The sequence below is a fragment of the Notamacropus eugenii genome, chromosome 2 (assembly GCF_028372415.1).
Source record: "Notamacropus eugenii isolate mMacEug1 chromosome 2, mMacEug1.pri_v2, whole genome shotgun sequence".
Classification (NCBI taxonomy): Eukaryota; Metazoa; Chordata; class Mammalia; order Diprotodontia; family Macropodidae; genus Notamacropus; species Notamacropus eugenii.
The window spans coordinates 317,357,233-317,376,100 of NC_092873.1; the positions used below are offsets into that span (position 1 = coordinate 317,357,233).

Genomic DNA, 18,868 nt, shown 5'->3' on the forward strand with positions numbered 1-18,868 from the left:
TGAAACCTAGAAGGATGAGCAACATAGAATAGATAGAAACACCCCTGGTCCATTTCCCAGAACCAAAGTAAAAAAAAGAGAGCAGGAGAAGGAAGACTCCCCACTCATTGGTACAGTCCATGGCACCCATGGGTGCTGCGTGATCTTCACCCTCTGGATACAGCAGATAAGAGTGGCTGAAAAGAAAAGCAGCAGAGAGAGCAGTGGAAAAACAGAGGACACCAGGTACAGGTACCCAATCAGAGGAGTAGATCCTTGTGGTAGGGGACTCAGAAATCTCCGTGTTGGGCAATCCAGATATGCTCCAAAGGCCCCACAGGATGATGCCATGTTAGGCAAACTGGGCATGCCCAGACAACCCCAAGCTACATTAATAATATATAAAAAGCCAATTATTTATGTGGGGAACTCAACGTGCAAGTTTAAGTAAAAACATACATTTTAAGATATAGTCAATGGGGCAGGGGTGGTGCTGGATTGCTTGATTGCGTTTAAGATTTATGTGTGAGTATGGATTTAAAAACATAGATTGTGTTTTTCAAAAACATGTTTATGAATGGCATAGATGTGCTCTGAGGAATGAACTACTTATAACAGTTGGAGAACTATGCCTGCACTAGCAGCCTACCTGGGAGGAGAGGCAGACAGAGTTCAGGACCACAAAGATAGGGTTATCTTCCCTACAGTCTCTAAGAGAGACATAGGGCTAAAATTATAACTGTCTTCTACCCATCAATTATCTCTTGTCTGGGGTTACAATAGGTTCAGAACAAAAGCTATTTCCCTGATTGCTCTGTGGAAGATAGCCCTTAGGTTACATGTTCCAAATTATCCTCTTCCCATCGATACTAGTTACACAAAAAATCATCACAAATAGTGAATACTGAGTAAACCCATCCATTAAAGCAAAAGAGCAAAGAGAAATTAGAGTTCCACTGATTAGAATATGCCAAAGATTGCAAATAGGCTTCCCTCAATAGACAACTGTAAAATGATATAAATGAATAGTTCTCAAAGGAATTTCATGTTATGAAGAATCATATGGAAATGTCCTAAATCTCTAATAACAAGAGAAATACAAATCAAAATAACCCTGAAATTTTCTCCCTCACTCAGAACATTGGAAAAGATGACAAAAGATGGATATAATCAATATCAGAGGGGTCGTAGAAAAGGCTGGCACATGAATGCATTGTTGATGGAGCTGTAAGTACAACTATTATGGAAATTATTTTGGAATTATGTGAATAAAATGACTAAAATGACCATACTCTTTGATCCAGAGATTTCACTGCTGGGCACATACCTCAAGGAGATAACTGAAAACAAGAAAGACTTCATTTTTCTACCTGCACTTTTTGTGGCAGTGAAGACCTTGGGGGGAAAAGGGAGGAAGAAGATGATGGCCACTAACTAGGATAAGCAGACTGGACTACATGAATTTAATTGAATATTATTATAAGAAATTATTATTATAATGAATACAGAGAATCATGGAAATGCTTAGATGAACTGATACAAAATGAAGTGAACAGAGTCAGAAAAAAATACATACTAAAAAAAAAAGTTGGTGGAGTGATGTAAGAAGAAGAATGACAATAGAGATGATAGGGATGCCAAAAAAAAAAAGACAAAGAAAAGAAAGAAAAAAAGTCTTTGAAACATTTTTTTTAAATAAAAAAAGGTTAAGAAGGAGATAGATAAACTAGATAGCTTTAAAAACAACACATGGAATTTATGGTATCATTTTTAAGAGAAATATAATGTATGGAAAGGAGGTAAGGAGTTTTAAAAGCAATCCTCTTTTTGTTTTAGAAGTTTTTTGTATTCAGAAATGTTCCTATTTGTTAATACATACTAAATTAAAAATAATTCCCAAAATTAAATAAATATTCACACACTCCATTCACTGCTTTTATATATTCTATTATCTGTTTTGTTGGCATTTAATTAGGCAACTTTCCTTTTTACAAATTTTGATTTATATATTTTTTCACACCACCAGAATTTCTCCCAGCATTCATCTACTTCCCTGTATTCCTCCCAGAGAGCCATCCTATATAACAAATACTTTTTAAAGAAAAAAATCCACATGGGACATGTCACATACTTCATTTGAAACCATATACCTTCTTGAGAGTTAGTTCTGAGAGGGGTGTTTTGGCCACAAATGGGCCTGCTTTTCTATAATGAGGCAAAAACGAATTGATCTATTATCAGAAAAAAGGAACTCAAAGTCATTTGAGTTTAGTGCATGAGAGTCATAATTCACTAAATAGTAGCTTCTTGTTATGGATGAAGTGACTTGGAAAAGCTGCACATGAAGTAGGCAGACAAAAAAGTAATAAAACACACTGGAGCATGAGTACAAACATGACTGAATCACTGGTTGCTGGGAAATGACTGAAGCAACTTGACTGACACAGTTTAGCCATCTGAATAGAGGCATCTTTCAGCTTCCGAGCCAGAATTGTAAATGGCAGTCATTGCAACTGACTAGAAAATTGGATGCACTCACACTTCAATGGTTTTGTGATTTTAACAATGTGGGTACTCCTGTCAATATGTAAAGGGCTTTACAAACCTTAAGGTACTATAAAAATGCTAGGTATTATTACACCTCGGCAGATAGTCTTGAAGAGTTGCTGTGGCTAATGAATTCTTTAATCTTCAACCATGCTAGTGACGAATCTCTCCAAACATAGCTGGACTGGTGCTCAGGTCACAAAAATGAGTTGTACCCCCAGCTCACACTTGAAGAAACTTTGAGAACCAAGGGTCACCTCCAAACCATAATGAGCCATCAGAGGAGTTCCTATATAGATGTCAGTTAAGTATTTTGCAATCTCTATTGTTTTAGGTTGGGGTTATTTCTTTCCCTGGAGATTGGCAGCTCCTTCAATTCAAAAGTCATATCTTTTGCTTCTTTTGTATATCTTGCACTACCTAGCATATTGTGGGCACTCTACATAAACTTGAACAGTCTAGAAATAACTTAGAACAGTCTCCTGTAACATCATTTCTAGTGCCTTTACTTTGATCGCTGAAGGAAGATGAGTCTTTGAAATAGACTTTTAGACTATCAGGAAGAAATGGACTTCAGACCCTAAAAAAAAAATTCTTAGATCCTAACCCTATAAAAGCCTTACAAGGATGCTAACAGTAAAGATACTATATCATTTAGCATCCCTAAATATTCCCAAACGGCTTACTATTGTGTCAGGAATTGGGACTGAGTCAGCCCTACTCTATCTAGCATCATCTAATGTGGTCCCATATTATTGATGTCTATCTCAGAACTAACATGAAGAATTTCTTAGCTCAAGTCAGAAGATAAGGTATGTGTACTAATTATGTCATGTAATCCAAACCTCAACAACAAGGATTAGGGAGGGAAACTCAGCTAACAGGGTCTGCCCACCCCTCTTCCTCTATGGGGAGTATTACTGATCTCTATGAGATGAAATATAAATAGCATATGCAAAAAGATATGTGTATATATTTGTATACATGTGTGTAATATATATATATATATATTTAAACCTACAAAAACCCGAAAACAAGGGTTTCTAATCTAATAACAGTCACAGTACAATTGTCTTCAAAGTCTTGTTGCAGAGTAAGGCAGCAGTTGTTGGAGAGCTCTGCTGTTTTTGAGCCTGCTACATATCATAAAGCTTGAGCTGTTCCTGCATATCTCCATCGGACATCTCTCCAAAAGTCTCTGTGTTGTCCTTCATCAGTTTGAAAATGGCAGCCAGCTGTTCTTTTTTAACCCTGTCAAGAAGAAAGAGGAAAGAGATTTCCTGTTAAGAAGATTGTGTGAAGAGTCACAGAAGGGCCTAATTTACACACAAATATTCCAGCAAAGGCCTAATAATTGCACTGGACCAATAATGACCAAGATATTAAAAGAGATACTAGACTAAGTGCCTTCACCTTCCCCAGGAATACACAGAAAGACAAGCAGAAACTTCTGAACAACAGGAAAGGGATTTGGTCAGAAAACCAGTGTGACTGCATGTAAAACAAGACTGTAACCTACCCTCCTTCTGTAAATCAGAGTCAGACTGGGGATACCTAAAAGCTTGCAACGCTCTATACCCAGGGGTGGAAAGAACTTTCACTCTCCTCCTTAAGAAGTTCCAGTGATTCCCTCTTGCCAAAAGGATATGTTACCTTCCTTTGTTTCATATTTAAAGTCTTTCAATACCTCCTTCTAGTTTCCTTTTCTAGGCTTATTGCACCTTATTCTCTTTCATGAACTTGACATTCCAGCCAAATCGGCCCTACCAGTTGTTTCCTGTAGAGGACATTCCACCTCCCACTTCTCTACCTTTGCAGAGGCTGTCTGCCTCCTCTCTTTCTTCCCTCCCCTGCCCTCAGTAGCCTCTGTGCTGGAATGAATGTTCAAGCCCAGAACACACTCCATCAAGCTCTTGCTCTTTCCAAATTTTTTCCTTGTTAATTTTTCTTTTCCCATTTTTACCTGTGACTACCCAAGCACCACCTAGCCTGACTCTCTTCTGCCCTCTCCCCTGGAGATTACTTTGCATATACTGTGCATTGATTTTTCTTTGCCTATGTAAGTTCCTTGAGGGTAAAGGATTGTTTTGGGGTTTTTTTCCCTTTGTACTTCTAGCTTCAGTGTAATGCCTGGTACCTAACAGGCTCATAATAAATCCGTCTTGAAGGAATGAAATGTAGATCCCACTTTCAAGAAATCTGGTAATGAGTAAACACTAAATGGCTGGACACCCACAGAAGAAAAAGGTAGGGCAGCCAAGGAAGCAACTATTTTAAGATGCACAGGTAAAAAAATGAAAGAAATGAATGAGGAAAAAATTTAGGGTAAGAAAGGAAGCATTATTTTAAGAAGTACAAGTAAAAAAATGAGACAAACAAAATAAATGAAAAAATGTTGGATATTTCTATGCTCTAATATAGAGTAACATGGAAATGTTTATGCAATGAAGGATATTTTCTACCTACCCACTCATACTAGGTAATGGTTATACAGTTCAGCATTCGATACTCACTTTTTATCTACAGGTTTTGCAGTTGGGGATAGGATACTGAACGATAGCACTATTATATGCGTCTCTCCTCTGACACTGCCACCATTCTAGAGAAGGCCTTCATCACCTCACACATAGACTATTGCAATAGCCTGCTAGCAGGTCTGCCTGCCTCAAGTCTCTCCCCACTCCAATCCACTCTTTATTCAGTCACCAAAGAGATTTTCCTTCATTTCACTTTTATAACCTAGTTCCCTCCTACCTGTCCAGTCTTCATATACCTCACACCCCAGCATGTGCTCGTTAGACCAGTGTTTTACAAACACGGCACTCCATCTCTCTGCTCTGGCATTCTCTCTGGGCAGTTTCCTATGCCTGAAATGTTCTCTGCCTTCAACTCCACCAATTGACTTCCCTGGCTTCTTTGTCCCACCTTTATTAGAAGCTTTTCTCAGCCCCTCCTAATTCCAATACCTTCCCTCTGTTAATTATTTATACTGTATATAACGTATTTTGTACATATTTGTTTACATGCTGTCTCCTCCATTAAACTGTAAGTTCCTTGAAAGCAGAGGCTATCTTTTTCCCCAGTGCTTAGTATAGTGCTTGACACATAGTAGTGTTTAATCAATGTTTATTGATTGTTTATTGATTGATTTTTTTTACATAGTTCTTTAAAAGTTTACAAACTGTCTTCCTCAGAGCAATACCATGAGGAAGTGACAGTACTATCTCCATTTTCCAGATAAGGAAATTAAAGTTCAGAGGACAGCTTGACACAGGCAACATAGAGTTTGCTCAACAGTTAACTACCGTCCTGCAGTGTTTTAATTAATTATTCAATTGATGTTCTGGCTTAGACAAATACAGAGATAAGTGACTGCCATAAAGACTCAGTAGTTAACTGCCTTCCTGCAGTATTTTCCAATACTGGCCTAGCCTTTTCCCCCATGTTCATACAAATTCAAGGCTTAAGCTTACTTATATAAGGTTACTTATATAGGATATATATTAAACTATACCTCTTGAACCTCTAAGTTAACTCCTTACTATACATATCTGTCTTTCCATAGTCCCTGAAGCATGTATCTTGTATCCAAAAACAACTTATTTTATAAACATAGCAGCATGTAGGAATAAGAGAAACCCAAGTTCCAATACCAGAGCTCTCATGATCATTTGGGAAAAATAAGACATAAATAATGTGGAAAACAGGGGGACAATGAAAGACTCAGCACTTATATCCTTACTGGGAAATGATGAAAAATAAATAAAAGGATTGTGTAAAGTGCTTTGAGTTACTTGAAATGGAAGGTCCTACACAACTACATTGACCTAGATTTCTGGAGCCTCATAAAAATAGGTATTATTTCAAGAGGATGAAAGAGGCAAATACATTTTGAGGGTTGACACAATGCCCTATACTACCGAAAGGGTAACTAAATCCCTACAAGGAGGAAGGTGCCCAAATTTTAGTATATTCAAAAGAAAGATGTCAACAAAAAATGGAGGAAAAAACATGTAACAATACAGATTAGTGTTGGGGGTGTAAGCTCAGTTCCATGTGGACAGTCTCGGGCGGGTAAAGGTGAGAGCTTCTAAACCTTAGAGTTCTCATGAGGCCCCCCAGGAAACAGCAGGGAATTGAGGAGTGAGATCTCATGTATTTCCACCTCTTCCCGCGAGAACGTGATGGGAGAGAGCATCCCCGCCCTCGAGACTGGCCCGGATCTGGGCACACCTATTGTTATCTAACAGGCACGGTATTCAGGTGCAAACTATGCGGCAGGAGAGCTTAAGTAGGGTCAGGAAAGCCCGAAGCCGCTCTTAGCGCTGAGGGGCCCTTACAGGACAGAAGGCCCCTTTTCCTTCCTTCTCTCTTCCCTCTCCCCTCTCTCCCCACTTCCACTTCTGCTTTCATTCTCTTACTGTAAGATCTTTGCCTCCTGGGGAGATTCCTCTCTCCTCAGGAAGAAATCCCCCTGCACATGTAACCAAGACCCTGAATAAAGCCTAACCCTTGTTCGACTCCGGAAAGTCTCTTCTCTCATACGTTTATCCGGTTTGGCCAGCCGAAGACCTGCGATAGGTAAGGTAAGACTTGGGTAGCCCTCAGGCCTCTAGGCCTGGCAGATTAGCTATTCACAGGTTAATTAGACTGAATGAAGGTTAAATACACAGATTGAAGCCACTAGAAATAGTTTGGTGTGAAAGAGTAACTTTCAGATATGTAAAAAAGAAAGTTAATTATAAAAACAGACAAACCTAGAAAGCTATGTGAAGAAGGAATTCTCCACTTTGTGCAACAAACAAGATTTAGACCCTACCAAAAACACAACACTGTCTACTGGCCACATGCATGGTTAAGTAGGTACCTCTCATAATCATCATTTAGTTGTGTATAAAGCAATTTTTTTCATGGATGATACTTTGTAGGATGGTTTTCTAATGGAGGTTATATATTCCAACAGTATCAGACTTGTAACAGGAATGGATGGGCAGTGGAATAAGCCCTATAAGGTAATACTGACGGAATTTTTGGGTTTCTGTTATATAGAAAAAGCTCTCTGTATAACTTTCCGATTTTTTAAGTATTTATCTAACAACTCTACGACCGGGAAATTAGTGCGATATGAATACTATCAAAGAGAGAATATATGAAAATGTAGCAATCTAATCAGGGCCATGTATTCTATCTGGTAAAAATCTAGTCAATCCATGCTGCTTTTCAGGTAAAATCAAAACCACAAGCCCAACTTTAAAATAATATTCTAATTACTACTGCTACAAAATTTTCAATAGTAATTGAACTTAGCTGGTATGAATTCCCACAAAGAAGCTTCTTGTTAATCAACAGAGCTATTTTTCAAAATGTCCTCAAAATTTTAAAGTACTTATCTTAGGTATAGACAAGAATACAAAATCAGTAAATGATAACTATGCTTTGTTGCTTCCTGGTAGTCAATAAAACAGGACTCAAATCAAGAGATGAGAAGACACCCTTTTCTTGGAGGTGGGAAGTCAATAGATATTATGTTTTCGGATTTTTTCAAGGTATTAATTAGTTGTGCTGACTTTTTTTCCTCTCTAAAAAAATACTATTTGTCATATGAGACAGCTCTCTGGGAGGGAAAATGGGAAGAATACTTGGGATAATTATGGGGATATAAGAAACAGAAAACATCAACAAAAACTTTTTAAAACCACTGCTATGTTTCTAAAAAGGAAAAGAGATAACCCTCTAGGTTTAGGGATGTTACAATCTCCATGAGGCATCTGGGGAGCTGTAATTCCCCTTGAGGAGATCTGAGAACAAAGGCTTCTCTGCAATGCCTAGAAAGATGGCAAAGATCCAAATGGAGAAATGGACCCATGCAACCATAACACTCCCATTTTCGGTTCTCCTGAGACGATTTCTGATTAAAAAAAATATATTCAATAAACCTAACTAGGATACATTAAAAAAATAAAAAATTTAAAAAGGATGGGGGATACCTGGCCATATTTAAAGGCAATAGATAAAAAGAGACCTTTGGTCAAACTTCTTAGGCTACTGGTGCTCTATTTAGACACGATTTAGTCTAGTACTAAAGATACTCTGTGCCAGGGAACAATATAAACCCAGAAGGTTTTCACTTAGTTCCTATTTTTTGCACTCCAAACTCCTATGATGCAGATATAAACATAGGACCACTGTGAGCATGCCCCACAGAAAAAGCTGAAGACCTGAGACAGAGAAGACATGGGGAATGAGAAAAATAATGGTGTGAGTGAGGAGGGACAGGTATACAGGATGAGAAAGACAGTGAGGAAAAATAGGAAGGAGGAAAATAGCTAGATAGCTTTGAAAACAATGTGTAGTATTTATTATATAGGTTTTCTTATAATAGATATTGCTCTATATTGAATCTCCTCTTCTGCTGTGTACATGGAAATGTTTTTTTTCTCATCCTGTATTTAAGTTTAGAATGAATAAAAAATTCACCAAAAAAGAAAAAAAATGGTGAGCTAATAAGAGAAGGTTGTTATGTAGTGACAAAGCATCAACCACTAAGCACCATTCAATCTTATTTATATAGTACCTATAGAATGAAGAAGGTAAACTCTTCGATCTCCTCAAGCTTGACACATTTCAAAGTTATATGGTAGAGAGATCCTCTTTTCATTGTCTTTGGTAGAAGAGATCTGACATTTTTTATGGGTCTATAGTTAGGGTATACCCACTAAAACATATAAAAGAAGTAATCTGGGGTCTCTACCCTAAAAGGACCATGAACTGAGATTTCTGGGGATGATAGAAAGTTATAAGCCACTAAGTACTGTGAAGTTCCTAGAAAGTTTGAAACATATGGCATTTGAGACATCCATTTATCAGTCTGAAACTGTGGGAGCTGTTACATAAGGAAGCAGTTGAAATGGGTAAGGGAAAGAACAAAAAAAACTGATAAGTAGGGACATCAAGGACCAAGTGAACAGTGGTTACAAATCCATTCACTGAGCAGCAGTTTTAATGGGGTTGGCAGAAATGGGGTTGCATAAATTTATATATCTATTATAGTAAGTCAAGTTTAGGACTTCTAGGGTCTAGAAATGAGTATCTGTAGGGATTTCACTCTTATTCACAAGAATTTCACATCTCGGGGGCGGAGCCAAGATGGCGGAGTAGAAAGACGCACATACACATAGCTCCGAACCCACAACCCATAGAACATCTACAAAGAAGTAACTCACGGCGAATTCTGCACCCAGAGGCCACAGAACATTGGAGCGAGGGAGAATTCTGTTCTGGAGAGACCTGCAAACCTCTCGCAAAAGGTCCTTCGCGCCGTGGACTGGGCGCCGGGACTGGGAGCTGAGTACAGCCCTGCCGCGGCCCGCGGCACTGAGAGGAAAAGATGCGAGCGGGCTTCAGGTATGGGATCTCCAACGGCCACGGGGGTCCCTCCACCCACAGAGGGACCTGCAAACCTCTCGCAAAAGGTCCATCGCGCTGCAGACGCAGAGTCCAGCCCAGACCTGCTGCGGCCGCGGCACTGAGAGAAACAGATCTGAGCAGGCTTCAGGGACGGGATGTCCAGCGGCCGCACAAGTCCCTCCACCCACAGGTGACGGGGGTCGGTGAGACAGTCTCTTTGGCGGGTCGAGGGGGGAGTGGGGTGCCCCCATGGCTCGGGCCCCCTCAGGAGGCAGAAGCTGAGGGGCGGCGGCAGACCGGGGCTCCCCAAGCAGGCAGGAGCCTGGATCCATTGTTGAAGTTCTCTGCATAAACTCCCTGAGGGAACTGAGCCTGAGAGGCGGCCCTGCCCCAACCTCAGCACCTCAACTTAATCTCACACTGAATAGCAGCCCTGCCCCCACCCAAAGCCCTGAGGCTGGAAGCAGCATTTGAATCTCAGACCCCAAACGCTGGCTGGGAGGATCAGGAGGCAAGGTGGGTGTGAGGAGAATATTCAGAAGTCAAGTCACTGGCTGGGAAAATGCCCAGAAAAGGGAAAAGAAATAAGACTATAGAAGGTTACTTTCTTGGTGAACAGGCATTTCCTCCCTTCCTTTCTGATGAGGAAGAACAATGCTTACCATCAGGCAAAGACACAGAAGTCAAAGCTTCTGTGTCCCAGCCCACCCAATGGGCTCAGGCCATGGAAGAGCTCAAAAAGAATTTTGAAAATCAAGTTAGAGAGGTGGAGGAAAAGCTGGGAAGAGAAATGAGAGACATGAAGTTAAAGCATGAACAGCAGATCAGCTCCCTGCTAAAGGAGTCCCAAAAAAATGTTGAAGAAAATAACACCTTGAAAACTAGCCTAACTCAACTGGCAAAAGAGGTTCAAAAAGCCAATGAGGAGAAGAATGCTTTCAAAAGCAGAATTAGCCAAATGGAAAAGGAGATTCAAAAGCTCACTGAAGAAAATAGTTCTTTCAAAATTAGAATGGAACAGATGGAGGCTAAGGACTTTATGAGAAAGCAAGAAATCACAGAACAAAACCAGAAGAATGGAAAAATGGAAGATAATGTGAAATATCTCATTGGAAAAACAACTGACCTGGAAAATAGATCCAGGGGAGACAATTTAAAAATTATGGGACTACCTGAAAGCCATGATCAAAAGAAGAGCCTAGACATCATCTTTCATGAAATTATCAAGGAAAACTGCCCTGAGATTCTAGAACCAGAGGGCAAAATAAATATTCAAGGAATCCACAGAACACCGCCTGAAAGAGATCCAAAAAGAGAAACTCCTAGGAACACTGTGGCCAAATTCCAGAGTTCCCAGGTCAAGGAGAAAATATTGCAAGTAGCTAGAAAGAAACAATTCAAGTATTGTGGAAATACAATCAGGATAACACAAGATCTAGCAGCCTCTACATTAAGGGATCAAAGGGCATGGAAGAGGATATTCCAGAAGTCAAAGGAACTAGGACTAAAACCAAGAATCACCTACCCAGCAAAACTGAGTATAATACTTCAGGGGAAAAATTGGTCTTTCAATGAAATAGAGAATTTTCAAGCATTCTTGATGAAAAGACCAGAGCTGAAAAGAAAATTTGACTTTCAAACACAAGAGTGAAGAGAACCATGAAAAGGTGAACAGCAAAGAGAAGTCATAAGGAACTTACTAAAGTTGAACTGTTTACATTCCTACATGGAAAGACAATATTTGTAACTCTTGAAACATTTCAGTATCTGGGTACTGGGTGGGAGTACACACACACACATGCACACACGCACACATACATAGAGACAGAGTGCACAGAGTGAATTGAAGAGGATGGGATCATATCTTAAAAAAAATGAAATCAAGCAGTGAAAGAGAAATATATTGGGAGGAGAAAGGGAGAAATTGAATGGGGCAAATTATCTCTCATAAAAGAGGCAAGCAAAAGACTCATTAGTGGAGGGATAAAGAGGGGAGGTGAGAGAAAAACATGAAGTCTACTCTCATCACATTCCACTAAAGGAAAGAATAAAATGCACACTCATTTTGGTATGAAAACCTATCTTACAATACAGGAAAGTGGGGGATAAGGGGATAAGCAAGGTGGGGGGAATGATAGAAGGGAGGGCATGGGGAGGAGAGTGCAATTTGAGGTTGACACTCATGGGGAGGGATAGGATCAAAAGAGAATAGAAGTAATGGGGGACAGGATAGGACGGAGGGAAATATAGTTAGTCTTATACAACACAACTATTATGGAAGTCATTTGCAAAACTACACAGATTTGGCCTATATTGAATTGCTTGCCTTCCAAAGGGAAGGGGTAGAGAGGGAGGGAGGTAAAGAAGTTGGAACTCAAAGTGTTAGGATCAACTGTCGAGTAATGTTCTTGCCACTAGGAAATAAGAAATACCGGCAAAGGGGTATAGAAAGCTATCTGGCCCTACAGGACAAAAGAGAAGACGGAGACAAGGGCAGAGAGGGATGATAGAAGAGAGAGCAGATTGGTCATAGGGGCAATTAGAATGCTTGGTGTTTGGGGGGGGAGGGGAAAAAAGGGGAGAAAATTTGTAACCCAAAATTTTGTGAAAATGAATGTTAAAAGTTAAATAAATAAATTTAATTAAAAATTAAAAATAAAATAAAATAAAAAAGAATTTCACATCTCTAATGAAAAATTATGACATTACTCTATCAGATCATAACTTCCTATGTATCATCCATTCTCCATCCTCATTTAGACTTCTAATCCTTTCCCTCCTCAGTACTTTCTCAGGCTATTATCCCTACTCTGAATTCACTTGTCCCCCTCTCCAAACTTGATCCTATAGTTAGCCAATTCAACTTTACACTTTCTTTTCTTTTTTTAAAGAACTTTTTATTGTTTTTTTTTTTTGTTTCTCACATTATAATTTTGTTTCTTACTTTATAATTATCCCAAGTATCATCCACTTCCCAGACAGCCATCCCACATAACAAATAATATTTTTAGAGAGGAAAAAGTCAACACAACTGATCAATACATTGAAAAAGTCCAAAACCATTTGCAATGTGTAATACCTGCATACTTCACACCTCCATGAAGGGGTAGGTTGAAGGTGTCCTCTCATATCTCTTCAATTGCCAAAGTTATGCTTTTTCCTCTATTCTCAAATTCTGTGCTTTCTTGTCCTATCATCACTCATCCTTTGCCATCTCAGCCCCACATTATGGTTATTATCTGCTTCATTTCTATTCAAGTGCTCTTGCATACAATTGAAAGAGTCATGGAACTGTGCTAAATGGGCATATTATAAATTCACATGATGCAACTTCAACTGGGTCTTCACTGAAGCAGGGCTATCCTTTTATTCTTCCTTAGGCGTGTTTGATCCTATCTCCTGTTTTCTCCAGCAGACTCCAACCTTAATCACTGCACTCCTCTTTTTCTTTCCTCCCCTGCTGCTTTTGAATTTCCAACTTCCACTTAGGTTTCTTCTCAGCTGCTAAGGTTCTCTCCTAGGCCCACTACTCTTCTCTCTCTTAGTAACTCATCAGTTCCTATGAGTTTAATTATCATTTTCATGAAGATGATTCACAGATCTATATATGTAGCCCTAATCTCTGCCCTGAGCTTTGGTACCATTCCCTTAATTGCTTTGCTAATTGGACATTCCAAACCAGACATCATGGAGACATCTCAAATTCAATATGCCCACAAATGAACTCATTATCTTTTACCCCAAACCCTCTCTCCCTTCTTTCAAACTTCACTATTTAATGTTTAAGGCACTTCTGTTTTCCAGTCTATTAAGTTTCTAAACTTGGTATTATCTTTAGCTCCTTATTCTTCCTCAGTAGCTAAATCTTGCTGTTTCTACCTTTACAATATCTCTTTATAAGAAGTTATATGTACAAAAATATTTATAGCACTCTTTCTGTGGTGGCAAAGAATTGGAAATTGCAGGGATGCCAATCAATTGCGAAATGGCTGAACAAGTTGTGGTATATGGTTAAGATGGAATACTACTGTGGTATAAAAAATGATGAGCAGGATGGTTTCAGAAAAACCTGGTAAGACTTAAATGAACTCATGTAAAGTGAATTGAGCAGAATCAAGAGAACGTTGTACACAGTAATAGTGATTGATTGTGAATGATTTAACTACTTTGATTAATACAATGATCCAAGACACAATGATGACCTATGATGAAAAATGTTATCTGCCTCCAGAGAGAGAACTGACAGAGTCTGAATGCATACTGAAGCATAATTTTTTCAGTTTTTTAAAATTTTTCTTGCTTTTTTTGCAACGTAGCTAATATGGAAATGTTTTGCATGGTTCTAACATGTATAATTAATATCACATTTCTTGTCTTCTCAATAAGTGGGGTACAGGAGGGAATTCAGAACTCAAAAAAATTTTAAATGAATGTTAAAAATAAATAATAAAACTTTCAAAGTTTAAAATTTTTTTAAAAAGTCAGAAACTTTAAAGATAAGGAAAAATGAGAATGAATGTGCTAACAGCAAATTATGACAAAAACTCAGTGACTTAAAAATAATAATTCTATATACATGGAAATTAATTTAAATGTAGATAGTTATTAAGCAAATATGACTGGATAAATTTATGGTCAATGCTAATCTTTTAATAAATAATCTTTGTTTGAAAGACCTTTTGAAAAATACCTCTTTGTTCTCACACAGCTATTTCCTGAGTTCATGACCTCATCAACTCTCACATAGATTATTGCAATATCCTAAATAGACTCCCTGCCTCAACTCCCAAATCTTGTCAATTTTCCACACTGCTACCAAAGTGATTTTCCTTAAATACAGAATGATCATGTCACTGCCTACTCAGTCAATGCCAGTGGCTCTCTGTTGACTCTAGGCTAAAATATAAACTCTGTTTAACTTTTAAAGCCTTTCACAAACTGGCCCCAATCTATCTTTCCAGTCCCACTGTATCTTGCTCCATTTAATGCATGCTACAATTCAGCCAAATTGTCCTTCTGTCTATTTCTTACACATCTCCCACCTTTGTGCCTCTGCACTGGTTTTCCTCCACTCTTGGAATACATTCCTTCTTAGTCTCAGACCCACAAAATCCCTTTCCTCCTTCAAGACTTAGCTTAGCTCAAACACCATTTTCTTTTCTGTCTTTCTTTTTTATTCTTGCAAGAGATGGGTGAGCTTTCTAGGAACTTCAGTGCTACTTAGTGGGTTATAACTTTCTATCATTCCCAGAAATCTCAGTTCATATTCCTTTTAGGGTATTTCTTTCTTTCTTCTTTCATATGTTTTAGTGGATATACCTTAACTACAGCCCCATAAAAACATCAATCAGATCTCTTCTATTAAAGACACTGTACTAGAGCTGGCCACTCCCTGGACAGGGTCAGTTCCCACAGGGTCTTTGTCATGATGCCATGAATATGTACCTATTCATAGGATAGCTCTGCATTTCTTTCCTGGAAGTAGTCAAGGAAGGCATACTAAAGAAAGGTCCTCTTGTGGGTTGTGTGGGTATATGGGTACCAACACCATCCCATATCTGCTATGATTTCCTGCAACCCCAAGTGCAACTTCTTCTAAAATCTGGGCCCTACTTTCATCAGTTCCACTGTACAACAATCTAGCTTTTGGTTCATGTGATTTCAAAAAGAAATGTAGTCATCCTGGTTGGCAAAGGTGATGACATGGTGGCTTGTCATCCTTACATGGAAAAGGAACTGGAGAATATTTGAGACTTGCTGTTAGCTAGGCAGGAAGACTTTGAAGAATAAGGTGAGGCAGAGCAACTGAGGCTGTACCCAGGTCAGAGATATCATCACTGACATGTTACACAGTGTGAAATATGCAGTGGGACCAGTTGACTCACAATAAGACCAACTGTGTCACTTGTACATCAGCAACAGATCTATGGCTCTCTTGTGTTTGCAGGCATAAACCAGAGCATCTGTTTCATGCTGTCGCTGGCTCATTGATGGAATCATCAGAAAATAGCAGCTTCAACTCAATAGTGAACATCTTGAACTGAGAGCTGAGGTCTTGGGACATGGTGTTCATGATTCTAAACTTTTTTACACCTGCACAGAGATACTCATCATGCTGGCACCCCTTCAAGGATCAAGGGCTTCTTGCAGAGTTCCCAAGGGATCAATGGATTCTCATTGAGGGCTGCCATGACCTCTTGCCTTTTCTCTTTCAAAGTATGCTGTTTTTGTTCCTGAACCTTGCAATACAAGTACTTCTGGCACAGGCAGTCCTCAAGGCACAGAATGATTGCCACCAGCTCCTGCTCTCATCTCAACAATCCTCTCATTTTCTACAATAAGCTTTTCTTGATTCCCCCAGCTGCTGGTACCTTTCCTCTTAAAATCCTTTGATTTAACTATGTTGCATTTATTCTCCTTATATTTACGCTGAATCTCTTAGATAGGGGCAGCTAGGTGGTGCAGTGGATAGAGTGTTGGTTCAAATCCACATCAGACACTTACTAGCTGTTTAACTCTGTTTGCCTCAGTTTCCTCATCTGCAAAATGAGTGGGAGGGTCACAAAGAGTCAGACATGACTGAAAACGACAGAACAAAAAAAAAATCACATATATGTACTCATTTCCTGATTACAACGTAAGCTCTTTGAGTATGGACTTTCATTTTTGGTATTTGCATTCCTATTGCTTAGCACAGTGTCTGATACATAGTAGGACTATAATAAATGCTTATAAATTAACTAATAGCAGCAATGACTTCTACACCCCCAAAAAACCACCATACTGTAGAAGATGAAAAGTCAAAAGCCATACTTATTAGCCTCTGTATCCCCAAGCATTCCCAAGCTGTGAAGGAAAACAAGTGACAGTAATGTGGAATCAAGGAAGCATTAGAGGTAAAGTCACCTTCATTACTCACACACAGGGAAGGGAAGGAAAAGAAAAACAAACATTATAGACAAAAAGACATAGATGAAGATATGAAGATACTCAGAGAGATGACTTAAAAAGATTCATGCTGACCAAGATGGCAGTAATGGAAACTACACATACATACATATATATATATACGAGTATGTGTATGTATATGTATGTATATATGAAAATGTAAGTCCTCACCAGTTAATTTTAACCAATGATTGATGGACTTGATCTACTAGTCACTTTCACTTCTCTTACAGAGGTGATGGTGTTGAGGACAGCCTGAAAATGGGGGTAAATTGTTTACCATACAAAAGTGAGAACACTATGAGTAAGTATCCAAGTCTCCAACCCTGCAACGGAGAGACTTGAATTATGATGATAAGACCTTGAGTGACTGGAAGAAAAGAATCCTTGAAAGTGCAAATGAAGTGATCTTTCTGAAAGCAACCAAGGCACTCTGCCTTCTTACATAAGCTTATCACTGTCCCAAAGACCAGATTTCTACTAAAATTCTAATTCATGCTTTCCTATTACCCGGCCATAAGATTACCTTATTTTCCAAACCTCAATCTACAATAATTTGGTTATAGTAGAAAGGTCATTTGAGCTCAGCCAGTCTCTTGGGAAACCCTATTGTCATGTAAAATAGGGAAATTGAATTAAACAATCTCAAAGGCTCCTCCTGATGCTAAATCATATTATCCTCTAATATCTTTTAATCCAAAAATATTTCTGATCTACAGGAAGAGGGGGACCTTATCTCCTTCATCATTTATTTATATTAAAGCCTTGCGAACTACAATTTGGTTCTGGTGCAATGTGCTTTTTCCACAGTACACTGTAGTGGCAATGTTCTTTGTGGTTGCTTTTAGTAAGATGCAGCTGCCACAGGGATTAAAATTAAAAGCCAATGATAGAAAAGGACCATCTCCCCAGTGGGTGCATGTGTGCATACCATGACAGCGCTCACCGGCATGCGTGTACATAATGCAAGGTATACCTATAAAATACGGTGAAGGTGAAATGATCCCATTTGCTTTCCAGATTCTTCTCTTGTTTTCTCTAGGAACAATAATTCCAGAACAGACTAGATCCTCCATCCAGCTGTTCCATTAAGCCTGAATGTGGAATGGAGTCATCACACATCCCATGGACATTCACAGCTGTCAAGGGGATTACAGATTCTGCTTTTGCTCGTGATTCTTGATGTTTATGAAGGATGAAATGAGGTTCAGATGAGAGATATAGTCTGTTAATTGGTTATGAATGAAGTAGGGGAAAACAGACCATGTCAGGTTGTGTAACACATTCACAGACAATGAATGAAGCACCACTAGTCTAAGAAGTCAGTATCCTTACCAAAAATATTTGAGAGAGTATTTGTGGTGCAGAACTAAGGTACTTGCTACAGGCAAGTGAAGTCAGAGGTCAGCTCAATCCTGTAATATAAAGGGAGTAAACCTGATAAGACCAACGAGGCAGCATGGTTAAAACCTGAGGGAAAGTAAAGGGTAGTTTGAACTAGCAAAGGTGGCCTGATGTAGGGGCTGGGGTACTTGAGGTACTGCTCTCCTAGATGTATTTATTATTTTATTCTATGGAGAAACATGTGCTGGTAGCAGTTTGAAAAAAAACTGCTAAGGGGGAGCTAAAGGCTACAGTAGATCCCTGACACTATGTTTATTACTGACAATATTTTCTCATACTTGAAAGGTTGGAGGGGTCAGTGGGTAAGATGAGCATCCTAACAAACAATAAAAACAGTTACCTACGTTTGCATTATTGCAACAACATTATCTTCCATTCCACTTGAACTCTAGGACATCATTTCATGGTTATGATGAATGTGTCTGTGGTAGGGAAGGGATTAGTATCACAGCAAACACTTGTGGGATACTAGAGACTCCAAGGACCTATACAGCTACCATAGATGCTCCTGACTTTACCAAATGAACCAAAGGCACACAGAAGGGCCACCAGTGTAGAATAACAGCATATGTACACAAATTGA

The 18,868-nt window shown here is 39.0% G+C and overlaps 1 protein-coding gene across 2 annotated transcripts in view; it reads right to left on the bottom strand.

The window, feature by feature from the left end:
• Positions 1–1,905: 1,905 nt before the first annotated feature.
• Positions 1,906–18,868, bottom strand: part of MXRA7 (matrix remodeling associated 7) — a 39,804-nt gene continuing 22,841 nt past the window's right edge. The window contains exons 4-5 of one of the 2 annotated variants that reach the window (XM_072645101.1): positions 18,217–18,296; positions 3,480–3,777 (exon numbers count right to left, since the gene is read on the bottom strand). In XM_072645101.1, the coding sequence (XP_072501202.1) occupies positions 18,263–18,296 (34 nt within the window). In that variant the 3' untranslated portion in view covers positions 3,480–3,777; positions 18,217–18,262. Of the gene's footprint in view, positions 3,778–18,216; positions 18,297–18,868 lie in introns of both variants that reach the window. The other variant, XM_072645100.1, reaches the window with a different exon arrangement.